Source organism: Beta vulgaris, chromosome 3 (assembly GCF_026745355.1).
Source record: "Beta vulgaris subsp. vulgaris cultivar EL10 chromosome 3, EL10.2, whole genome shotgun sequence".
Classification (NCBI taxonomy): domain Eukaryota; kingdom Viridiplantae; phylum Streptophyta; class Magnoliopsida; order Caryophyllales; family Amaranthaceae; genus Beta; species Beta vulgaris.
The window spans coordinates 5,805,960-5,824,023 of record NC_079204.1 but is presented as its reverse complement, the minus strand read 5'-3'; the positions used below and the strand labels follow the sequence as shown (position 1 = coordinate 5,824,023).

At 38.6% G+C, this 18,064-nt stretch overlaps 2 protein-coding genes across 2 annotated transcripts; one reads left to right on the top strand and one right to left on the bottom strand.

Annotated features, from left to right (window-relative positions):
* Window positions 1–4,399: 4,399 nt before the first annotated feature.
* LOC130590683 (uncharacterized) lies at window positions 4,400–5,911 on the bottom strand. Its single transcript, XM_057393233.1, has one exon. It carries the CDS (start codon window positions 5,909–5,911, stop codon window positions 4,400–4,402), a length of 1,512 nt encoding a protein of 503 aa, XP_057249216.1.
* A 2,891-nt stretch (window positions 5,912–8,802) lies between these two features.
* LOC104888351 (alpha-glucosidase) lies at window positions 8,803–17,421 on the top strand. The gene is made up of 5 exons (XM_010673289.4): window positions 8,803–9,177; window positions 9,740–10,428; window positions 14,488–15,365; window positions 15,686–16,109; window positions 16,719–17,421. The coding sequence occupies exons 1-5, from the start codon at window positions 8,918–8,920 to the stop codon at window positions 17,159–17,161; spliced, it is 2,694 nt and encodes an 897-aa protein (XP_010671591.2). The 5' UTR covers window positions 8,803–8,917; the 3' UTR covers window positions 17,162–17,421.
* Window positions 17,422–18,064: the final 643 nt, after the last annotated feature.

Genomic DNA, 18,064 nt, shown 5'->3' with positions numbered 1-18,064 from the left:
CGGTGCCCGGGGGCCCAGCGGGCGCCAGAGTTTGTGGACTATAATCCACAATTTTTCATGTTTTTGGGCCATTTTCTGACTTTTGTCTTCCCTTGGCTCGTTTGGCACGACCCTGGGGTGCACCGGCGACCCTTGACTCTTTTCTTCCCGGACCTCCCTAGGGTCCCCGGGGTGCCTGAGGATCCCCATGGGACCTTAGACGACCTTCATTTCCTTCCCACTTTTGTCTTCCCTTGGCTCGCTTGGCACGACCCTCGCTCGGCCTAGGAGGGCCTCTGGATGGCTCCTCATCCCTCTCTTCTAAGGCACAAGTGTGCGATTATTTACATGTATATTGTAATCATGTCATATGTGTGTATTGCAATCATTGACAAGGGATAAGTTCTAAATATATGGTTGTACATACGATATTATCCAATATCAACCACTTAGTCTGAAGTAGTTGAAGTATAAAATAACTATGTTGCCGAACCAAAAAAAGAAATAAAAAATATGAGTTTCCATATCATTTTAAAAGTTTGTGTAATAAAAACAGTTTTTTCACCAAATATCCCTAACAAATTTTTGTATTCACTAGATACCTTAATTTTTTTTTGAATTCACCATATACCCCTAATTTTCTAAAAATACATCCAAATGCCCTTATTAACTAAGGGCGATTAAAAAAAACTAATGACGATTAACTTTGTTAGTCATTGACCTGAATTAACCCTAAGTAAACCTAATTAACCCTAAGTAAACTTAACTAACTCTAATTAATCGTAAGTAAATCCTAAGTAAATCCTAACTCTCTCTCTCTCCCTAACCCATCCCTAGCCCACCAGCCCCCCCCCCCACCCCCACACCCCCAACCCCAACTTTTGGTATAGTTGGAGGGATTTGGTTAATGTGAAAGAATAATGCTAGTAATCCTTATATTTTGTCAATTATTTATAAATTGGAATATCCATTGATGGAGCTGGTTGCCAGAAAGAGTAACGTCTTGAATAGAGGTTGGGGAATTGATGTATGACAAGGTTGATGGAATTGGTGAAAAAAGATGACATTTTTCCATGTAAAGGACCCTTAATAAAGGGAGGTTGTGATACTTTGGAACAAACTTGTGGCTTTATTAAGTTCTGAAGACATTTATGTCATGAATAATCAGCTGATTCAGTGAAGTATTTTCATTCAAGGTTGCCCATAGCAGCAGCTTTTCTCATTCATTTATCTCTCTCTTATCCTCCATTCCTTACAGTCCTTAATGCTTATATATATGAGCTAATACAAAAGAAAGGAAACCCTAACTGATTCCTAGGACCAGGCACGTGATCCAAGAGATCTTTACTACAAGACAAAACAAGGACATATTACTAAAATACCATTACTAAAGACAATGGGCTGAGAGAGATTAAACATAGGTCCAGGTGGGCCTATTTTGCTGTGCTATCTTCAACACTCCCCCTCAAGCTGAGAGTGGGGATGTGCACACTCCCAGCTTGCACAGTAGCAGCTGATGTTGAGTGGAAGGGAGTTGCTTAGTGAGTATATCTGCCAATTGCTTGGAGGAAGGAATGTAGGTGGGGTTGATGAGACCATCTTGAGTCTTGTCTCGAATGAAGTGACAATCTATGTCGACATGTTTGGTCTTTTCATGGTGCACTGGATTGGCAGAGATGGCTAGAGCAGCTTGATTATCACAAAAAATGGGGGTGTTACCAAGGGACTTCAAGCCAAGGTCTTTGAGGAGGTTTTTAAGCCACATTACTTCACAGACAGTGAATGCCATGGATCTGTATTCTGCTTCTGCAGTGGAACGAGCTACAACAGATTGTCTTTTGCTCTTCCAGGATATAGGTGATTGACCAAGGAGTACACAGAAGCCAGAGGTTGACCTCCTAGTGTTGGGGCAGCCTGCCCAATCACTATCACAGTAGGCATAAAGCTTAGCTGCAGATGAAGATGCAAGGAGAATGCCTTGATGTGGAGAGCCTGAGAGATATCTGAGCACCCTTTTTGCAGCTTGTAGGTGAACAGAAGTTGGGCTGTGCATAAACTGACTAAGTACATGGATGGCATAGGCTATGTCAGGTCTTGTCAATGTGAGATAAATGAGTTTGCCAACCAGTTGTTGATAGGAGGTGGGATCTGGGAGAGGATCACCAAGATCATGAGTTAACTTCATATGACTGTCCATAGGGAGCTTCAGAGGCTTGCAATGAGACATGTTATACTGAGAGAGGAGATCATGAAGGTATTTCCTTTGAGAGAGGAAGATGCCTTGAGCATTTCTGTCTACTTCCAAACCCAGAAAGTACCTAAGGTTACCAAGGTCTTTCATTTGAAATTGAGAAGAGAGGAAAGCTTTAGCTTCATTAATGCTAGCTAAGTTGTTACCAGCAACAAGTAAGTCATCTACATAGATGAGTATAGCAGTGAAGGACTGGCCTTGAACCTTGGTGAAGAGTGAGTAGTCACACTTGGACTGATGAAAAGAGAAGGCCTTGAGAGCAGAGCTGAGCTTGGCAAACCATTGCCTGGGAGCCTGCTTTAAACCATAGAGGGACTTAAGGAGTTTGCACACTTGATTAGGAGGAGAGGTAGACTCCCCCTCAGATGCAACAGAGAATCTGTGACCAAGTCCCTGATAGCCTGGGGGTAACTTCATGTACACCACTTCCTGTAAATCACCATGCAAAAAAGCATTTTTAACATCCATTTGATGCACTAACCAGCCCTGAATGGAAGCTACAGCAAGAAAGGATCTAACAGTAGCCATCTTAGCTACAGGTGCAAATGTATCTTCATAATCAATGCCATATTTTTGTCTGTTGCCCATGATGACTAGCCTGGCTTTGTGTCTATCCACAGTCCCATCTGGGTTGTATTTAACTTTATAGAGCCATTTGCAAGCTATAGGTTTTTTATGTGAAGGCAGGGAGGTGATTTCCCAGGTATGATTGGCCTCTAGGGCACTGAGTTCTTCATTCATGGCAGTGATCCACTGCTTGTGTTTGAGAGCTTCTTTAAAGTGTTTAGGTTCACTTGTGGGAAGAATTTGAGAGAGAAAACAACTGAACTCACTGGAGCTGTGAGTGTCAGTACAGGGAGATATAGGTAGAGGGGAGGTGTGAAGAGAAGCATGGCCAGTGTAATAATCATTGAGCCATGCTGGAGGTTGATGGTTTCTAGTAGAGTGTCTAGTAGGAAGAGTGGGAGGTTGTGTGTTGACAGTAGAAGGTATTAGAGGGGGGTCTGTAGGTGTAGTAAAGTCTTCAGTGGGAATGGGAGAGTGAACTGGAGAAGGGCACTCATTTGTGTGAGAGGTAGGAACAGCCTCAGGTGTGAGAGGTTCAGAATAGATGTCAAAATCATCAAGGGCAAAAGGTGTAGTTTTTTCACTAGTAGGTTTGAAAACATGATATGGAAAGATGTGCTCATAGAATTTGACATGCCTACTTACAAAAACATGATTAGTAAGCAGATTCAAGAGCTTGTACCCCTTTTGACTACTTGGATACCCTAGGAAGACACAAGGGACTCCTCTAGGCTTGAATTTATCACTAGTTTTTTCAGGATTAACAGCTATAGCTAAGCATCCAAAGCTTCTCATTTTAGTGTAGTCAGGTTTGTGAGAGTGAAGTACCTCAAATGGTGTTTGATGTCCAAGCACAGATGATGGTACTCTATTGGTGATGAATGTTGCAGTCATGAGACAGTCACCCCAGTATTGGAGTGGCAGACCACTCTGAAAACGCAAAGCTCTCCCCATTTCTAACAAGTTCCTGTGCCTTCTCTCAGCTCTCCCATTTTGCTGAGGTGTGTCTACACATGTAGTCTCATGTTGTATCCCAGTTTACCAAAGAACAGTTTGCAGTGCCTGTCATCATATTCCCAAGCATTATCAGATCTCACTCTCTTCACTTTCTGATTGTATTGAGTAGTAGCCATATTCACAAACTCTTCAATCACTCTAAATGCTTCATTTTTCATCTTGAGAAGATGAATCCAGGTGACTCTTGTGTGGTCATCCACTATGGTCAAGAAATATTGCTGACCATGTCTAGTACTCACCCTATAGGGACCCCAAGTATCTATGTGGATCAAATCAAATGGTTTCTTGGCTCTGCTTGTGCTTTTAGGAAATGGAAGCTTGCTGAACTTGGCTACAGGGCAAGTCAGACACTCTTCACTGCATTTAGCATCAAAACCATGCAAGCCCTCAATTTTCCCTATCTTTTCTACAGGGGCATGCCCAAGCCTGCAATGCCATACAGTAGTTAGATTCACTTTCTTCTTGGCAACAGTAGTAGGTATTTTTAGCTGAGTGTTAGCAGCCATTGTTTTTCCTTTTCGTTCATCATGTTCATGCAACTGAGTCAAGTTCTGATAGACCTTGTCTATCACACATTCCACTGGTTCATTCACCAGGTAATATATTCCCTTCACAGCTCTCCCAATAGCAAGAACCTGGGAGCTTTTCCCATCTTGGATAATGCAAAAACTCAGGGTGAAACAACACTTTGCACCCATGATGTTGAGTAAGCTTTTGAATAGACACAAGGTTGTGCCTAAATGATGGAATATACATGACTTTGTGAAGTTTCATGTTTCCAGCTACCTGTGTCTCTCCACTATGGGAAACAAGAGAGGTTTCACCATTAGGCAGACTGATGCTTGGCTGATGTGTGGCCTTTATAGGGTTTTCAAGGAGCTCAAAGTTCCCTGTCATGTGATGTGTTGCGCCAGAGTCAAGGATCCAATCTTTACACACAGATTGTGCAAGATTGCATTTAATCATTTCAGCAAAATTTGTTTCCATTTCATCTCCTGAATCATCATCCTTGCTTCTTGAAGGAAGAGGTAGAAGCTTGAGAAGCTGCTCCAACTGCTGAGCAGTGATCCCACCATTACTGCCTCCTTCATTCTGACTACACACATTAGCAGACATTTGCACTCTTCCTTCTTGCTTACCTTTGTTCCATCTGGGTACACTCTGCTTAACATCTCTTCCTTGCATACCTTTATACACCACTTCCTTGCTCTTTCCTTTGAACTCTCTTTGAGACTTAGGTAGCTTGCTTGGGAAGCCAACCACTGTCCAGCATTTCTCAGTTGTGTGACCAGTCTTCCCACAGGCCTTACATGCCCAACATTTGTCAGCACCATGACCAACTTTCCCACAGTTAGAACAGTTCATCTCACTTCTTTTACTATACATGGCAAACACTTCATTTTCTTGCTTTATGCTGCTAAATGCATCTCTTTGGGACTCTTCTTGCTGAACCATACCACATACAGTTTCTACATTAGGCAAGGGAGTCATCATAAGGATGTGACTCCTCTGAGTCCCAAAGCACTCATCCAAGCCATTCAAAAATTGGAACAAGCGTTCCTCTTCTTCTTCTTTCTGCACAGCTCCTATATAAGCAACTACTTCTGGTTCAAGTTTGGTGACTGCAGGGTAGTCTCTCAGGGCATCCAGTTCCTCCCATATGCTCTTTATCTCAGTATAATATTCAGCCACTCCTCTTCCTTGCTGCTTTGTTTCATAAACAGCCTTATGAAGTTTATACTTTCTTGCACCATTAGCTACTGAGAATCTTCTCTCCAGTTGTCTCCAAATCTCAGCAGCATTGGTAACAAACATCACTGACTTTTTAATGGATTCAGACACAGAGGTCAGGATCCATGAAATCACCATATTATTACATGTTTCCCACGCTTCACTCTTCACTTCATCAGTGCTATCTTTTTTCTCTCCCCCTGTCACAAACCCCAGCTTTCTCTTTGAAGCAAGGCTTATCTCAAACGATCTTTTCCAAGATCTGTAATTTGATGGTCCTTCTAACTTCTCAACACTTATAGTGTGAGTCCCTTCTGAAGGGTGAAGGTATAAAGAGCTACCTGGCTCTATTTTAGTGTTAGTCATTTTTCCTTCTAGACTTTCAAATAACTTCACTAAATCACTGAAAGACTCAATCTTTAATTACTTTCTAGGATATTTAAAGCACTCTACTTCTTCATGCAGACAACCTCACAGCATTGATAGATATTATTTTTCACACAAGAAGAACCTACTGCGCATGTTTCATGAGAACCAACTACACAGTGCAACAACAATAAAGATTGAGACTTTAAATAAAAAACAGAAGGATTTAACGAACCTCAAGCTCTGATACCATGAAGACATTTATGTCATGAATAATCAGCTGATTCAGTGAAGTATTTTCATTCAAGGTTGCCCATAGCAGCAGCTTTTCTCATTCATTTATCTCTCTCTTATCCTCCATTCCTTACAGCTCTAATGCTTATATATATGAGCTAATACAAAAGAAAGGAAACCCTACACTGATTCCTAGGACCAGGCACGTGATCCAAGAGATCTTTACTACAAGACAAAACAAGGACATATTACTAAAATACCATTACTAAAGACAATGGGCTGAGAGAGATTAAACATAGGTCCAGGTGGGCCTATTTTGCTGTGCTATCTTCAACAAGTTCCAAATTACGCAAATTGATGTACTTTAAAAGCGTAAGATGGGAAAGCCACAGGAAGTTGGATTGAACAACACTGCCATAATTATCACCGAGATAATTAAAAACCGTTGTCATTGAGATCAAGTGATGCTAATTTTGAAGGTTTCCTAGCGTCTAAGGAATGATACCAATCATCCTGTTGAATACCCTAATCAAGGATGTCTTAGCCTAGTAGTTAATATTGAGGTGATGTGATGATAAATCACAAGTTCGATTCCCCCTCCTCTTCTTTGAACTTTATACTGCTTTCGTGGCTCATATGGATAAAAAAAATTCATGTTGAATACCCTTTATTAATTGAAGCATGGCTTCTCTTTCGTGGTCGATGCACTTAATGCTACTGTGAACAGCAGCAGCATGACATTGACTCATGTGGTATAACAATACAAGCCATGAAATTTGTAGGAAGAGAATTACAAGGTGATGGAGGATTTCCATGGTAGGTGACTAGGTGTAGGTTTGAATTTTGATTAAGCCAAGAAAATTTTGCTTCTGGTTCATTACGTGAAAAGATCAGTATATGTAAACACTTACTGCCCGTTTGGTAGTCGTTAATAAATTGCGGTAATGGGAATGAATTTTATGTGTAATTTTATTAGGGAAGCACCCTTTATATCTCCATGGGGAGGCATTTTTTCTCCATGGACAAGCAATCTCACCCTTAAACTTGTGCTTTTGTCTCCAAGGGGAAGCAATTTTCATTACCACTCATTACCACCCTACAAGGTGGTATTGGATGGGAATGAAAATTCAAGAAGGAAAGTGGACACTTTAGGATAAATTAGCATTACCATGGTAATGGACAATGATATTTTTCACAAATTTATACACAAATTCATTCCCATTACCACCATTTATGACCAACGGCCAAACGGGCCGTTAGGGCTATAAGTTTTAGACTTTTAGTCAAGACTCAAAGATTGTAGACTTATACTTGTCCACTCTATAAGTCTTTGCAAGTAGTTTAAGTCAGCAATGCTCCTAAGTCATACCTAGCTGTTCCATCATACATTGTATTCACTAATAACAGCTCACACCGACTTCAAAATGTTTTCGCCGGTCTTTTTGGTTCATGACTTTCTCAACAAAAAAATGTATGAAAAGGTAATAAAGACCGACGGTCCAATTTTTGGTTTATAACTGCAAAAAAAAAAATGAAAGATAACAAAAATTGACGGTCCAAATTCGGTTTGCAGCCTTCCAAAATGGTTCGTCACTTGGCAATGGTTCATGGATGAACCAATTCCTTGAAGTATTCATATTTCCAAATGATTGAACAAATGTAAATGGATGAACTTTTTACTGGTTCATGCTTAAGAAAAAAAAATTGTTCATCTCGTTGAACAATATAATTATTTATTGTTTAGGATGCACTGAGACACGACTCATATTTCTCTCGAGTTCTTTTAGCTCAAATACCTGTTTTCAAATTACAACACCAACCAAGCAAAAACGGAAACCCAAAAGCATCCCATTTTCCCCCTTGCAGATCTTCACAATCCATGCAAGAAATAGAATCTCCATAAACATATTAGGTGAGACACGCATTGCCTCGATGTACCATATGTCTCGATGGAGACTAGGAATATTGACTAATAATAAGAGTGTACACTTCGCCTAATATGAACTAATAAAAGTTATATCATTTATTTATGATTGTTATCATCAAGTCCTTGACACTCCTTAGGCCTTATTACATGAAAAGACGAAATGGATAACAAGGTCCCTAAAAAACAAGAGAAAAAAGAAAGTCTAGAATAGAGTTCAGACTAAATGGATTTATCAAATTGCGTTCACACCAATGAAAATAAAATAAATGGGTTCAAATTAAGATTTTTTGACACTGTATTTTAATAGGTCAATAAGATTAACTTATTTAACGTCAAATTTTGAAGCACGGTAACGATATGCTTCGACTCATTCAATATTAGCATCTACAAAATTCTAAAGTTGTAGTACAATGCCAAGGTAAGAGTTTAATTTGCATGAACTAAAATAAGTTAGGGAACATTACAATATAATTTGTTAAAGAGATGTGGAAAGTTATACTCATTAAAAAAAAAAGCCAATAGGTGTATAGGAATTAGGAGTAGTTGATCATTCACTTGACACCACTACTAGAGTACAAGGAAAATGTGTTAATTAAGTCCAATTTTGTCACTTCTTTCATGGGACCAAAGAATTTTTGACCAATTTAAAGTTGATTTGTATTTGGCAGTGTAAGCTACGGCCAATTATCAGTCTACATTCAAAGGAGGACCAAAAGGTCATGTATTTTTGCATTACAATCATCATTATTCACGTTGATCTATTGAGCACTCAACAACATTCTTATTATATTTCCACTAGTTACTAACCCAAATGAACTCGACAGTGATTGTTAATAGATTGAGAGATGGAACGATCACAGTTATTGGCATCGCCATTGACATTAGTAGTGGTGTCACTACTAGTGTCGTGCATGGTGACGGTACAAACGAAGGCGGCGGCGAAACCGGAAAATGGTGGTCAGGGAGAAGTGATTGGCTACGGGTACAAAGTGAAGTATGCCAAAATTGATAACTCCACAGGAAGATCCTTGGTTGCCTTGTTGCAACTTACAAGGAATTCCTCTGTTTATGGCCCTGATATTCAACTTCTTAGTCTTACTGTCAGGTATTTTGATGTATTGAATTACATATTCGTTACATTTGGTTACAGAATATCGTTAAGATTTTTTTTTCAGAAATATATACTTGACTTCAAAGCATCTCTAATAAAAAAGCAGGCCTAGTCCAAACCCAAATCTGCTCACCAGCCACCTCTATTTTCTTTTTTTAAAAGAAAACATACCGTGTATATTAAGGGACTGGAAAAAGTGTCCATTTATACACGAGAAGCAATATTGGCGGGAACATGACATTCCCACCTTTGCTCAATTTCGAAAGTATAAACCTAGCAAGATTATGAGCCATAGTGCCACATTACTACCATCCCTACAAACATGAGATCAAGACAGAGTTACAAAATTTTTGCTAATCGATAACACATCCTCTATTATAGAATCAAGATCGAATTAATAAATAGTTCCCTTAAATTGATGTGAGACTAATAATATAATTTGCTTAATTTAGATAAAGAATTTTTTTTTTGTTTTTTATTATTCTTGTATTTTAACTCTCCAATAATACTTCTCTTCTAATTTTTTTTTAAAATCGATACAATTTGACTTTCACAGTCTCGACGAAGACGATCGTTTAAGGATCCGAATCAACGACGCCAACCAACCTCGATGGGAGATCCCCTACAACATCCTCCCTCGTCCACCACCACCATCACCACCATCACAACCACCACAACACCACCTCAATCCATCCACAACCACCTTCACACACCCAAACTCCGACCTCACATTCACTCTCCACAACACATCTCCCTTTGGTTTCTCCATCTCACGCAAATCCACCAATGACATTCTCTTCGACGCCACACCTGACCCCACCAACCCCACCACTTTCTTCATATTCAAGGACCAATATCTTCAACTTTCTTCTTCCCTTCCGGCCCACAAAGCCCACCTCTTTGGGCTTGGAGAACACACCAAGCCCACCTTCCAGTTAGCCCATAACCAAACCTTAACTCTTTGGAATGCTGACACTGCTAGCTTCAATGAGGATGTTAACTTATATGGGTCCCACCCTTTTTACATGGATGTTAGATCTTCTCCTATGGTGGGGTCCACTCATGGAGTATTGTTGTTGAATAGTAATGGGATGGATGTTGAGTATGTTGGAGATAGGATTACTTATAAGGTTATTGGGGGTATTATTGACCTTTACATCTTTGCTGGGCCAACTCCTGAAGCAGTTCTTGATCAATATACTCAGCTCGTGGGCCGGCCTGCTATGATGCCTTATTGGGCTTTTGGTAATCTTTTTACTAATCTTGATTAGCTTTGTTATTGATTTTATGAATTGGGTGTATATATTCTTTGTTATGGTATAGTTTGAATTTCCTATATATAGCCAATTTATGTTAATTGCTGATCAACACTAATTGGAAATACAAGAACTAATAAGGCGTTTGGTATGGGAACGGAATGGAAAAGATTTGGATAAGGAGGGGAAATAGAAATAATAGTTGTTATCTTTGATAGTTGTTTGGTATCCTAGTGAAACAGAAACAATTGAGAGGTGTATGATTGAGGATGGAAACGTTATTTCCACTAGTTTCACAAGGGTAACAAATGGAGGGATTGTGAATCCCTGCGAAAACGGTATTTGTTATTTAACACTCATACCAAACAATTAGAAATAAAAATGCTTATTTGAATCCGTTTTCTATATCAAATAATTCTATACCAAACACCCTGTAAGTGGATAGATCATAGATATTTCTGATTGAGTTATGATGTGAATTGAGGAGTACGTATAACAATGCTTCTGTTTTGAACTTGATAAATAGTCCATGTTTGTAAGATTATAATTTTATGGTTTTTGCTAACATCCTATTATGGAAATGATTAGTAAAATTTGACTAGGATGTACCAAAAAACAAAACAAAACAAATAAGGCTTATTATTTTGGGATTGAGCATGGAGGAGTAGTTTATTGTATTGCTGATGTATAAATTTAAATTTAATATGCTTTGGACCAAACCGTTGAATTTAGCTTATTGATTGGTCTTTAACTCTTTATGCTAGAACAAGTAAACACGACTTGTCTTGATTTGCAAATACCTTTTGGGACAATGACTGTGTATATATATAGTCCCCTGGCAAGAGGTTATATGATTATGGCCCTGTTTTTTTAGACTTGTTTTCAGTTCAATTCAACCCAGTTTCTCTCAGTCCAAGTGTGATTAAATACTACAGATAAGCAGAATGTAAAACTAAAAACATCTTCCTAATAAAAACTTCTAAGTATTGGAGATTTGATAATTAGGGGAGCTCTACCCATATAGGTGGAGTTTCGTGACTAAACTGAGAAGGGCCTCGATAATCTGGAGCAACCACTTTTCTTTGTTCCAAACAAAATATGCCCATATCCATTCCTCCTCCACAGGTTGTACGCCAATATTGTCCGTAATTATCGTCGGTGAAATAAATACAATTAGGTCTACAACTACGTTTATCTGATGATGCCTGTACAAAAAAGTTAGAGTTGTGACCAATGAATAATGCCCGATTACCTATATTCTTAACTTGTTTAGCTTTGCCAGTGTCAACATCCAACTCAAATAGCTGAAAAGATCAAGTATTCCAATACTTGAAATTACCCTTGCGGAACTTAACGTGCACTAACCTGTGTATCAACAATAGTTTTTGTGTGCTTTCTAGTACAACTATGTAAAACCTATGAACCACATAGGGTATAAAACCTTGAGCTTTTAAATTTGCAACGATTCTAAATGGTCTATCTGGTATTTCGCTTCCAAAGGCTATTACTTGACCGTAGGCATTAATGGAATAAAATTCTCCCCTAAAAAAACACACATCTTCAATCTGAAACCAGGGCTGGCGTTTGGCATGAGCGAAGTGATCGACCGCGCAAGGCCTCAGTTTGACAGGGGCCCCAAAAGCTTTGTACTTATAATGTTTGTAACAATAATAAATCAAATAAAAGTGTATGGAGCAGTGGTGTGTTTTGGGCCTTAGTTACATGAGGTGAAGGGATCGAATCCTTGTAACTACAATTTAAATTTTGCACTCTGGTACTCTTTCGGTGAGTCTTTCCATCCGTCTGAAAACTCAAGGAGGGGATGACTTGGTGGTTTGATGACACTACCAGTAAAAGGATCAAAAAAATGAGATAAGAGCTCTTTTCCTACTCACACCAATCAGCCATCCCTTTGAACTAAAATACCTTCGGTGGTCGTCAGCGTCAGCGTCATCGTCAAATCGAGGTAGATCGATTTTACGAACCATGCCCTTCGTGAGGCTGTAAAATCGGCGGTGTAAATTGGTGGGTGAATAGCCAGCATTAACCATGGAAGTTGGGTGTTTTTTGATGGACATAAATTCAAATTCATATAACTAACATCCTTCGTTTCAGATCTCCATGAAGAGCATACCAATCTTAAACTTTCCAAATCTTCTAGATTATCAACATGCTCAACTGCGATTTTTCTTTATAAATATTTCCGGAAAATACAACCCAATTGAAATTAGGGAGTCAATTATAGATAAAATTCAGGAAAACGGTTAAAATCAACACGTCAATGGAATTGAATAGGAGAGAAATTCAACAAAACAGAATATGTATTATATGGGCAGAAAGAAAATTTCTAAAAAATCAAAATTTTTAAAAGCTAAATTCACAAACGGGACACAAGTATTTCATCTAGTTAATGTTTGGAAAACCAATCTGATTACAGGAAAATTCTACAACAAAGATTAGCAAGACATTTACCTGAATTCCAGAGAACGAGTGGGAGATCAGACTATCAGAGAGAGAAGTTTTTTTATTAGGGGGGAAAGAGAGAGCAGTTTTTTTTAGGCGGGAGAGAGAGAGAGCGCAGTTGAAAGTAAACAATGTAAGACTTTGATACCTAGGCTAAGTACCAAGTACTAGTCCGAAGTAGTAGAAGTATAAAATTACTATGTTGCCGAACCAAAAAAGAAAAAAAAAAATGACTTTTCAAAGCCAATCGCTCTTTACCATCCGTATTTACTAAAAATTACCTGTATTTTTTCCTTTAAATTCCCCCATACTCCTCCCTGTTTACCCCACTCTTACTCTCTCACTTCTCGTACCACCACCACTTGACCACCACCACCACCTAACCACCACCACCATCAACACCACCATCTAACACCACCATCGCTGACTGTCACCACTGGAGCACCACGAAGAACCGTCAACCACACTAGAATAGAATTTTCTTAGTTTTTTTTTTAAAAAAAAATCCACCACTAGTGCATGGTAACAGATGAAAATTCCGTTACCACCATGGAGGTAGCGGAATTTCCGTTACCACCATGGTGGTAAGAGAATTTTCATCTGTTACTACCATGGTGGTAAATGGTAACAGATGGAAATTCCGTTACCACCATGGAGGTAACGGAATTTCCATCCGTTACCATGGTTTTTTCCAAAAAAAAAAATTGTTTTTTTTTTTTTTGAAAAAGCCATGGTAGCGGATGTGGTGGTGGTTGCGGTGGTTGACGAAATGATTTTTTCACACAAATATTCTTAACAAATTTTTTTATTCACCAGATACCTCAATTTTTTTTCGAATTCACCATATACCTCTGACTTTTTAAAAAATACATCCAAATTCCCTTAATGACTATCGGCGGAAAACTACGTTAGTCATTAATCTTAATTAACCTTAATTAACCCTACAAACCCTAAGTAAACCCTAACTCTCTCTCCCCCTAATCCACCCATGCTTATATTTGACTGTTTTCTGTGAGCAAGGGAGTTCAATCTTCTGGAACAGAGGCGGTTCTTGGCCCATGTAGTATAGGCGATGCAATAGAACCCCAAAAATAGAGGGCCCCTAAATATATTATATGTATTAAATGTTTGAAAGAAAAACATAAGAAAAGCATTTGGATCAATGGTAAAGTAGTAAGGGATGGGGCAAAGGGGCGCGGCTTCAAATCCCCAATTCCCCATTAGTGGCTACTCTCTTTTCTCTCCTATGTACTAAATATGAAAGGCCCAATTCTAAGAGAGCGTATAAGGCCCCCGCTATGTTTGCCCCGCCCCTGTTCTGGAAGATGATCTTCAACTGTTGCATATTTGAGATACCATTCTTGTATAATTGTGTGACTGTTTCTTTACCTTTGTTTTGATTGGTTAAGAAGGGTGATCTTCGAAACCACCATATTCATGAACAACTTTCCTTGCCATATGATTGTGATCCTGTCAATTGTTTTTGTACTTTTCTTTTTCTTTTACTGCTTCTGACAAAATCAAAGCAAATGTGTTCAATGCAACTATTCTAAGCATACATAGTGGCTATCTTTTCGCGTTGCAGGATTTCATCAATGCCGGTGGGGTTATCATGATATAAATGAAGTTGAGTCCGTGGTAGATAGGTATGCAGAAGCTAAAATTCCTTTGGAAGTAATGTGGACTGATATTGATTACATGGATGCCTTCAAAGATTTTACTCTAGATCCTGTTAATTTTCCTCTGGGAAAGATGCAGCAATTTGTTAGTAAACTTCACAATAATGGGCAAAGATATGTGCTTATCATTGATCCTGGTATTAGTACAAATAACTCCTATGGAACTTTTATTAGAGGGATGCAATCTGATGTGTTTATCAAGCGAGACGGTAAACCATACCTGGGTGCTGTATGGCCGGGACCAGTTTACTTTCCTGATTTTTTGAAACCTGCTGCTCAGAACTTTTGGGTTGATGAGATTAAGAGATTTCGAGATCTTGTTCCCTTCGATGGACTGTGGATTGACATGAATGAAATATCGAACTTTGTCACTTCCACACCAACCCCAGGATCTAGCCTTGACAATCCGCCTTATAAGATCAATAATAATGGAGCTCAGGTTTCCATATCGAAAAACACTATGCCAGCAACAGCTTTGCACTATGGTAATATCACAGAATACAATGCTCATAACCTATATGGATACCTTGAAGCTCGAACTACCCATGATGCACTCATTGCAGTTACCAAAGAAAGGCCATTTGTACTTTCGAGATCAACATTTGTTGGCTTTGGAAAGTATGCTGCACATTGGACCGGAGATAATGCTGCAAAATGGGCTGACTTGGCATATTCGGTTCCTGCTATATTGAACTTTGGACTTTTTGGAATACCAATGGTTGGAGCTGATATATGTGGTTTCAATGGAGACACAACAGAAGAGCTTTGTCGTCGGTGGATACAGGTTAATCTGGAATCCTTACAAGTTTTAGTAGTATGTTAGATTATACAGGTTAGTGTGTGTTTATGATATATGGCATGTTAAACCATTGCATTTGCAGACTAAATTCTGCATCAGCAACATTTCTATGTGTGATATGTTCCTGCCCTTGCCATGAGCTTCATTTGATGTCTTTAAGTTTTCTGATGAAAAGCATTGCATAGTCATTATAGGATTATGATAATTAATCATGAATGTGATATTCATGCTGAAAGAAGGCGATTAATATAGACAAATTGTTGATATGGTTTCTTATTGTTTGTTATTATGCTTCTTAATTGCAGCTGGGTGCCTTTTATCCGTTTTCAAGAGACCATTCAGAAAAAAATAGCATCCACCAGGAGCTGTATATGTGGGACTCTGTTGCTATTTCTGCAAGAAAAGTGCTCGGACTCCGCTACCAGCTTCTCCCCTACTTCTATACATTGATGTATGAGGCAAACTTGAGAGGAACCCCCATAGCGCGACCCCTATTCTTTACTTTCCCAGAGGACACCACAACTTACGGAATAAGCTCACAGTTTCTCATCGGCAGAGGAATGATGGTTTCACCTGTTCTGAAGCCTGAAGCAGTTTCTGTTGATGCATACTTTCCACGAGGAAACTGGTTCGATATGTTCAACTACTCGAAATCAGTCAGTGTATCTACAGGAACAACTGTTACCCTCAGCGCACCCCCCGATCATATCAATGTTCACATCCGAGAAGGTAACGTTTTTCGTACCCCTTTTCTATGTATAAAAAAGGCTGAGCCTTTTCTCTGTGATTTTCTAGCTGAAACCAAGCACCAATAGCAGCAACAAGACCATCTTCTATTGATTGTGTTATTGCTGGTAGCCTGGTAGTGTATGATGAGGAGATCCAAATAGATTATTGCATAGCCAACCTATATAATGGTAAAACAAGAAACTTATTTGGGTAATGCTCAAAAAAATTCACTCCAAAAGAAGGAATTGCAATCTTATGTTTTTCTGTAGTATCATTATATTCTCTGTTTTAATACTGTTAGATGTGTTTAATGTTTTGGCAAAGACTAAATCTTGACGTTCTTATTACAACAATTTAAAAGTATGATATGTTCTCATTATTTTATGTGACCAAATAGTCAATAGTGTGACAGAGTAATAACAATAACAACATAGTGTGGAAGATGAGCATTCATTATTACATTAGCAAGTTAATCTGATATCATCCTGGATGTTTTCATGGCTTTTAATATATTGAGACATTCATCTTTTCTTATTAAAAAAAACACAGATCAACTTGGATGTATGGTTATTGTCATTCATAAAAGTGCTCCTCTCCAATATGTATCAGGTAATATTGTGGCTATGCAAGGTGAAGCCATGACAACACGAGCTGCGAGGAAGACACCATTCCATCTCTTGGTTGTTATGAGTGATCATGGTGCCAGCACCGGTGAGATTTACTTGGATGACGGCGTTGATGTGAAGGACAGTAAGAAAGGAGGGTGGAGTTGGGTGACATTTGGTGCAAAATTGGAACCAAATAGTGTAACTATCTCATCAAATGTTACGGAAGGAGAATATGCTAAGAGTCAAAAATGGGTGATTGATAAAATAACCATTTTGGGTCTAAGAAAAAGAGTGAACATAAAGAAAGGTGTTGATCGAACTTTGAAGGGTGAAGGAATGAGACTAAGCTCAACTTCTAACATAAATGGGAAGTTTGTAGTGTCTGAAATCTCAAATTTGAAACTGCTCATTGGACAGAACTTCAACTTGGAGCTCAAGTACTGATAGGAAACCTACTAACTAGGTTTCTTTGAATGGTTCGTTTCAGTCTTATTATGTGTATGTTGTAATAATAATGAATTTCCATGTAAATGTGGTTTTAAATATGAACTATCAAAGATATCGACTTATCGAGTGTATTTATTGTATACCCATGGTATGGCTGTTTTTTTGCTATTTGCTCATCTAGAATTCTTCCTGTTGTACAAAGTTTGCACATTTGGAAGTTTCAGATGAGTAATGAGTAATAAAATATCTTTGGTATACCATGTTTACTAGTCACGGTACACTCGAGTGTATGATAGAAATATAATAAGAATCATACTCATTCTTGTTGTATTTGCAAAATATTGTTATCTTTAAGGTTAACCGAACAAGACTTTAGTTGGCAAGAAGATATTTGTCTTAAAAATAATATAACCTAAGTCTCGTCAAAATAAAAGAGTTTTTTAGCTTCCTATGATAACATAACTCACAAAAATAAGTCGTAAAATAAAACCGGCTATGAATCAGGCCAACACGAACGTGTCAAGAATGACACACTAACACACGTACGTGTTGACCTGTAACAATATAAATTAAACCATTATACAAAACAGAAGCTATTACCTCGAAGAAATCAAGGCAACATGGATGCGTCGCAAATGACACAAACGTGTTAGCCTATAATCGTCAGATTCACCAGCTCAACTTCGAACAGTTACAACTTTTTATCCGAAGCTTTGTTTGATTCATGTAATATACTAATATCTAGCTATTATAGCACTATCAAGCAATGGATCGGATATTCGGATGACAGGTAAATGCCTTTTGATCTTATTTCCCGTCACTCACGCCTTCCATGCATGCATTTCATTATCGAATGCTCTACACTTAATTTCCAGCTTCATATATAAGAAGCAGCCAATT

Bases quoted from the DNA above. Each gene is read 5' to 3' on its own strand.
- LOC130590683 (XM_057393233.1), bottom strand. From the start codon at position 5,911: ATGACTAACACTAAAATAGAGCCAGGTAGCTCTTTATACCTTCACCCT.
- LOC104888351 (XM_010673289.4), top strand. From the start codon at position 8,918: ATGGAACGATCACAGTTATTGGCATCGCCATTGACATTAGTAGTGGTG. The intron at 15,366-15,685 runs GTTAATCTGGAA...TCTTAATTGCAG, and splicing joins TTTGTCGTCGGTGGATACAG to CTGGGTGCCTTTTATCCGTT. The intron at 16,110-16,718 runs GTAACGTTTTTC...AATATGTATCAG, and splicing joins CAATGTTCACATCCGAGAAG to GTAATATTGTGGCTATGCAA.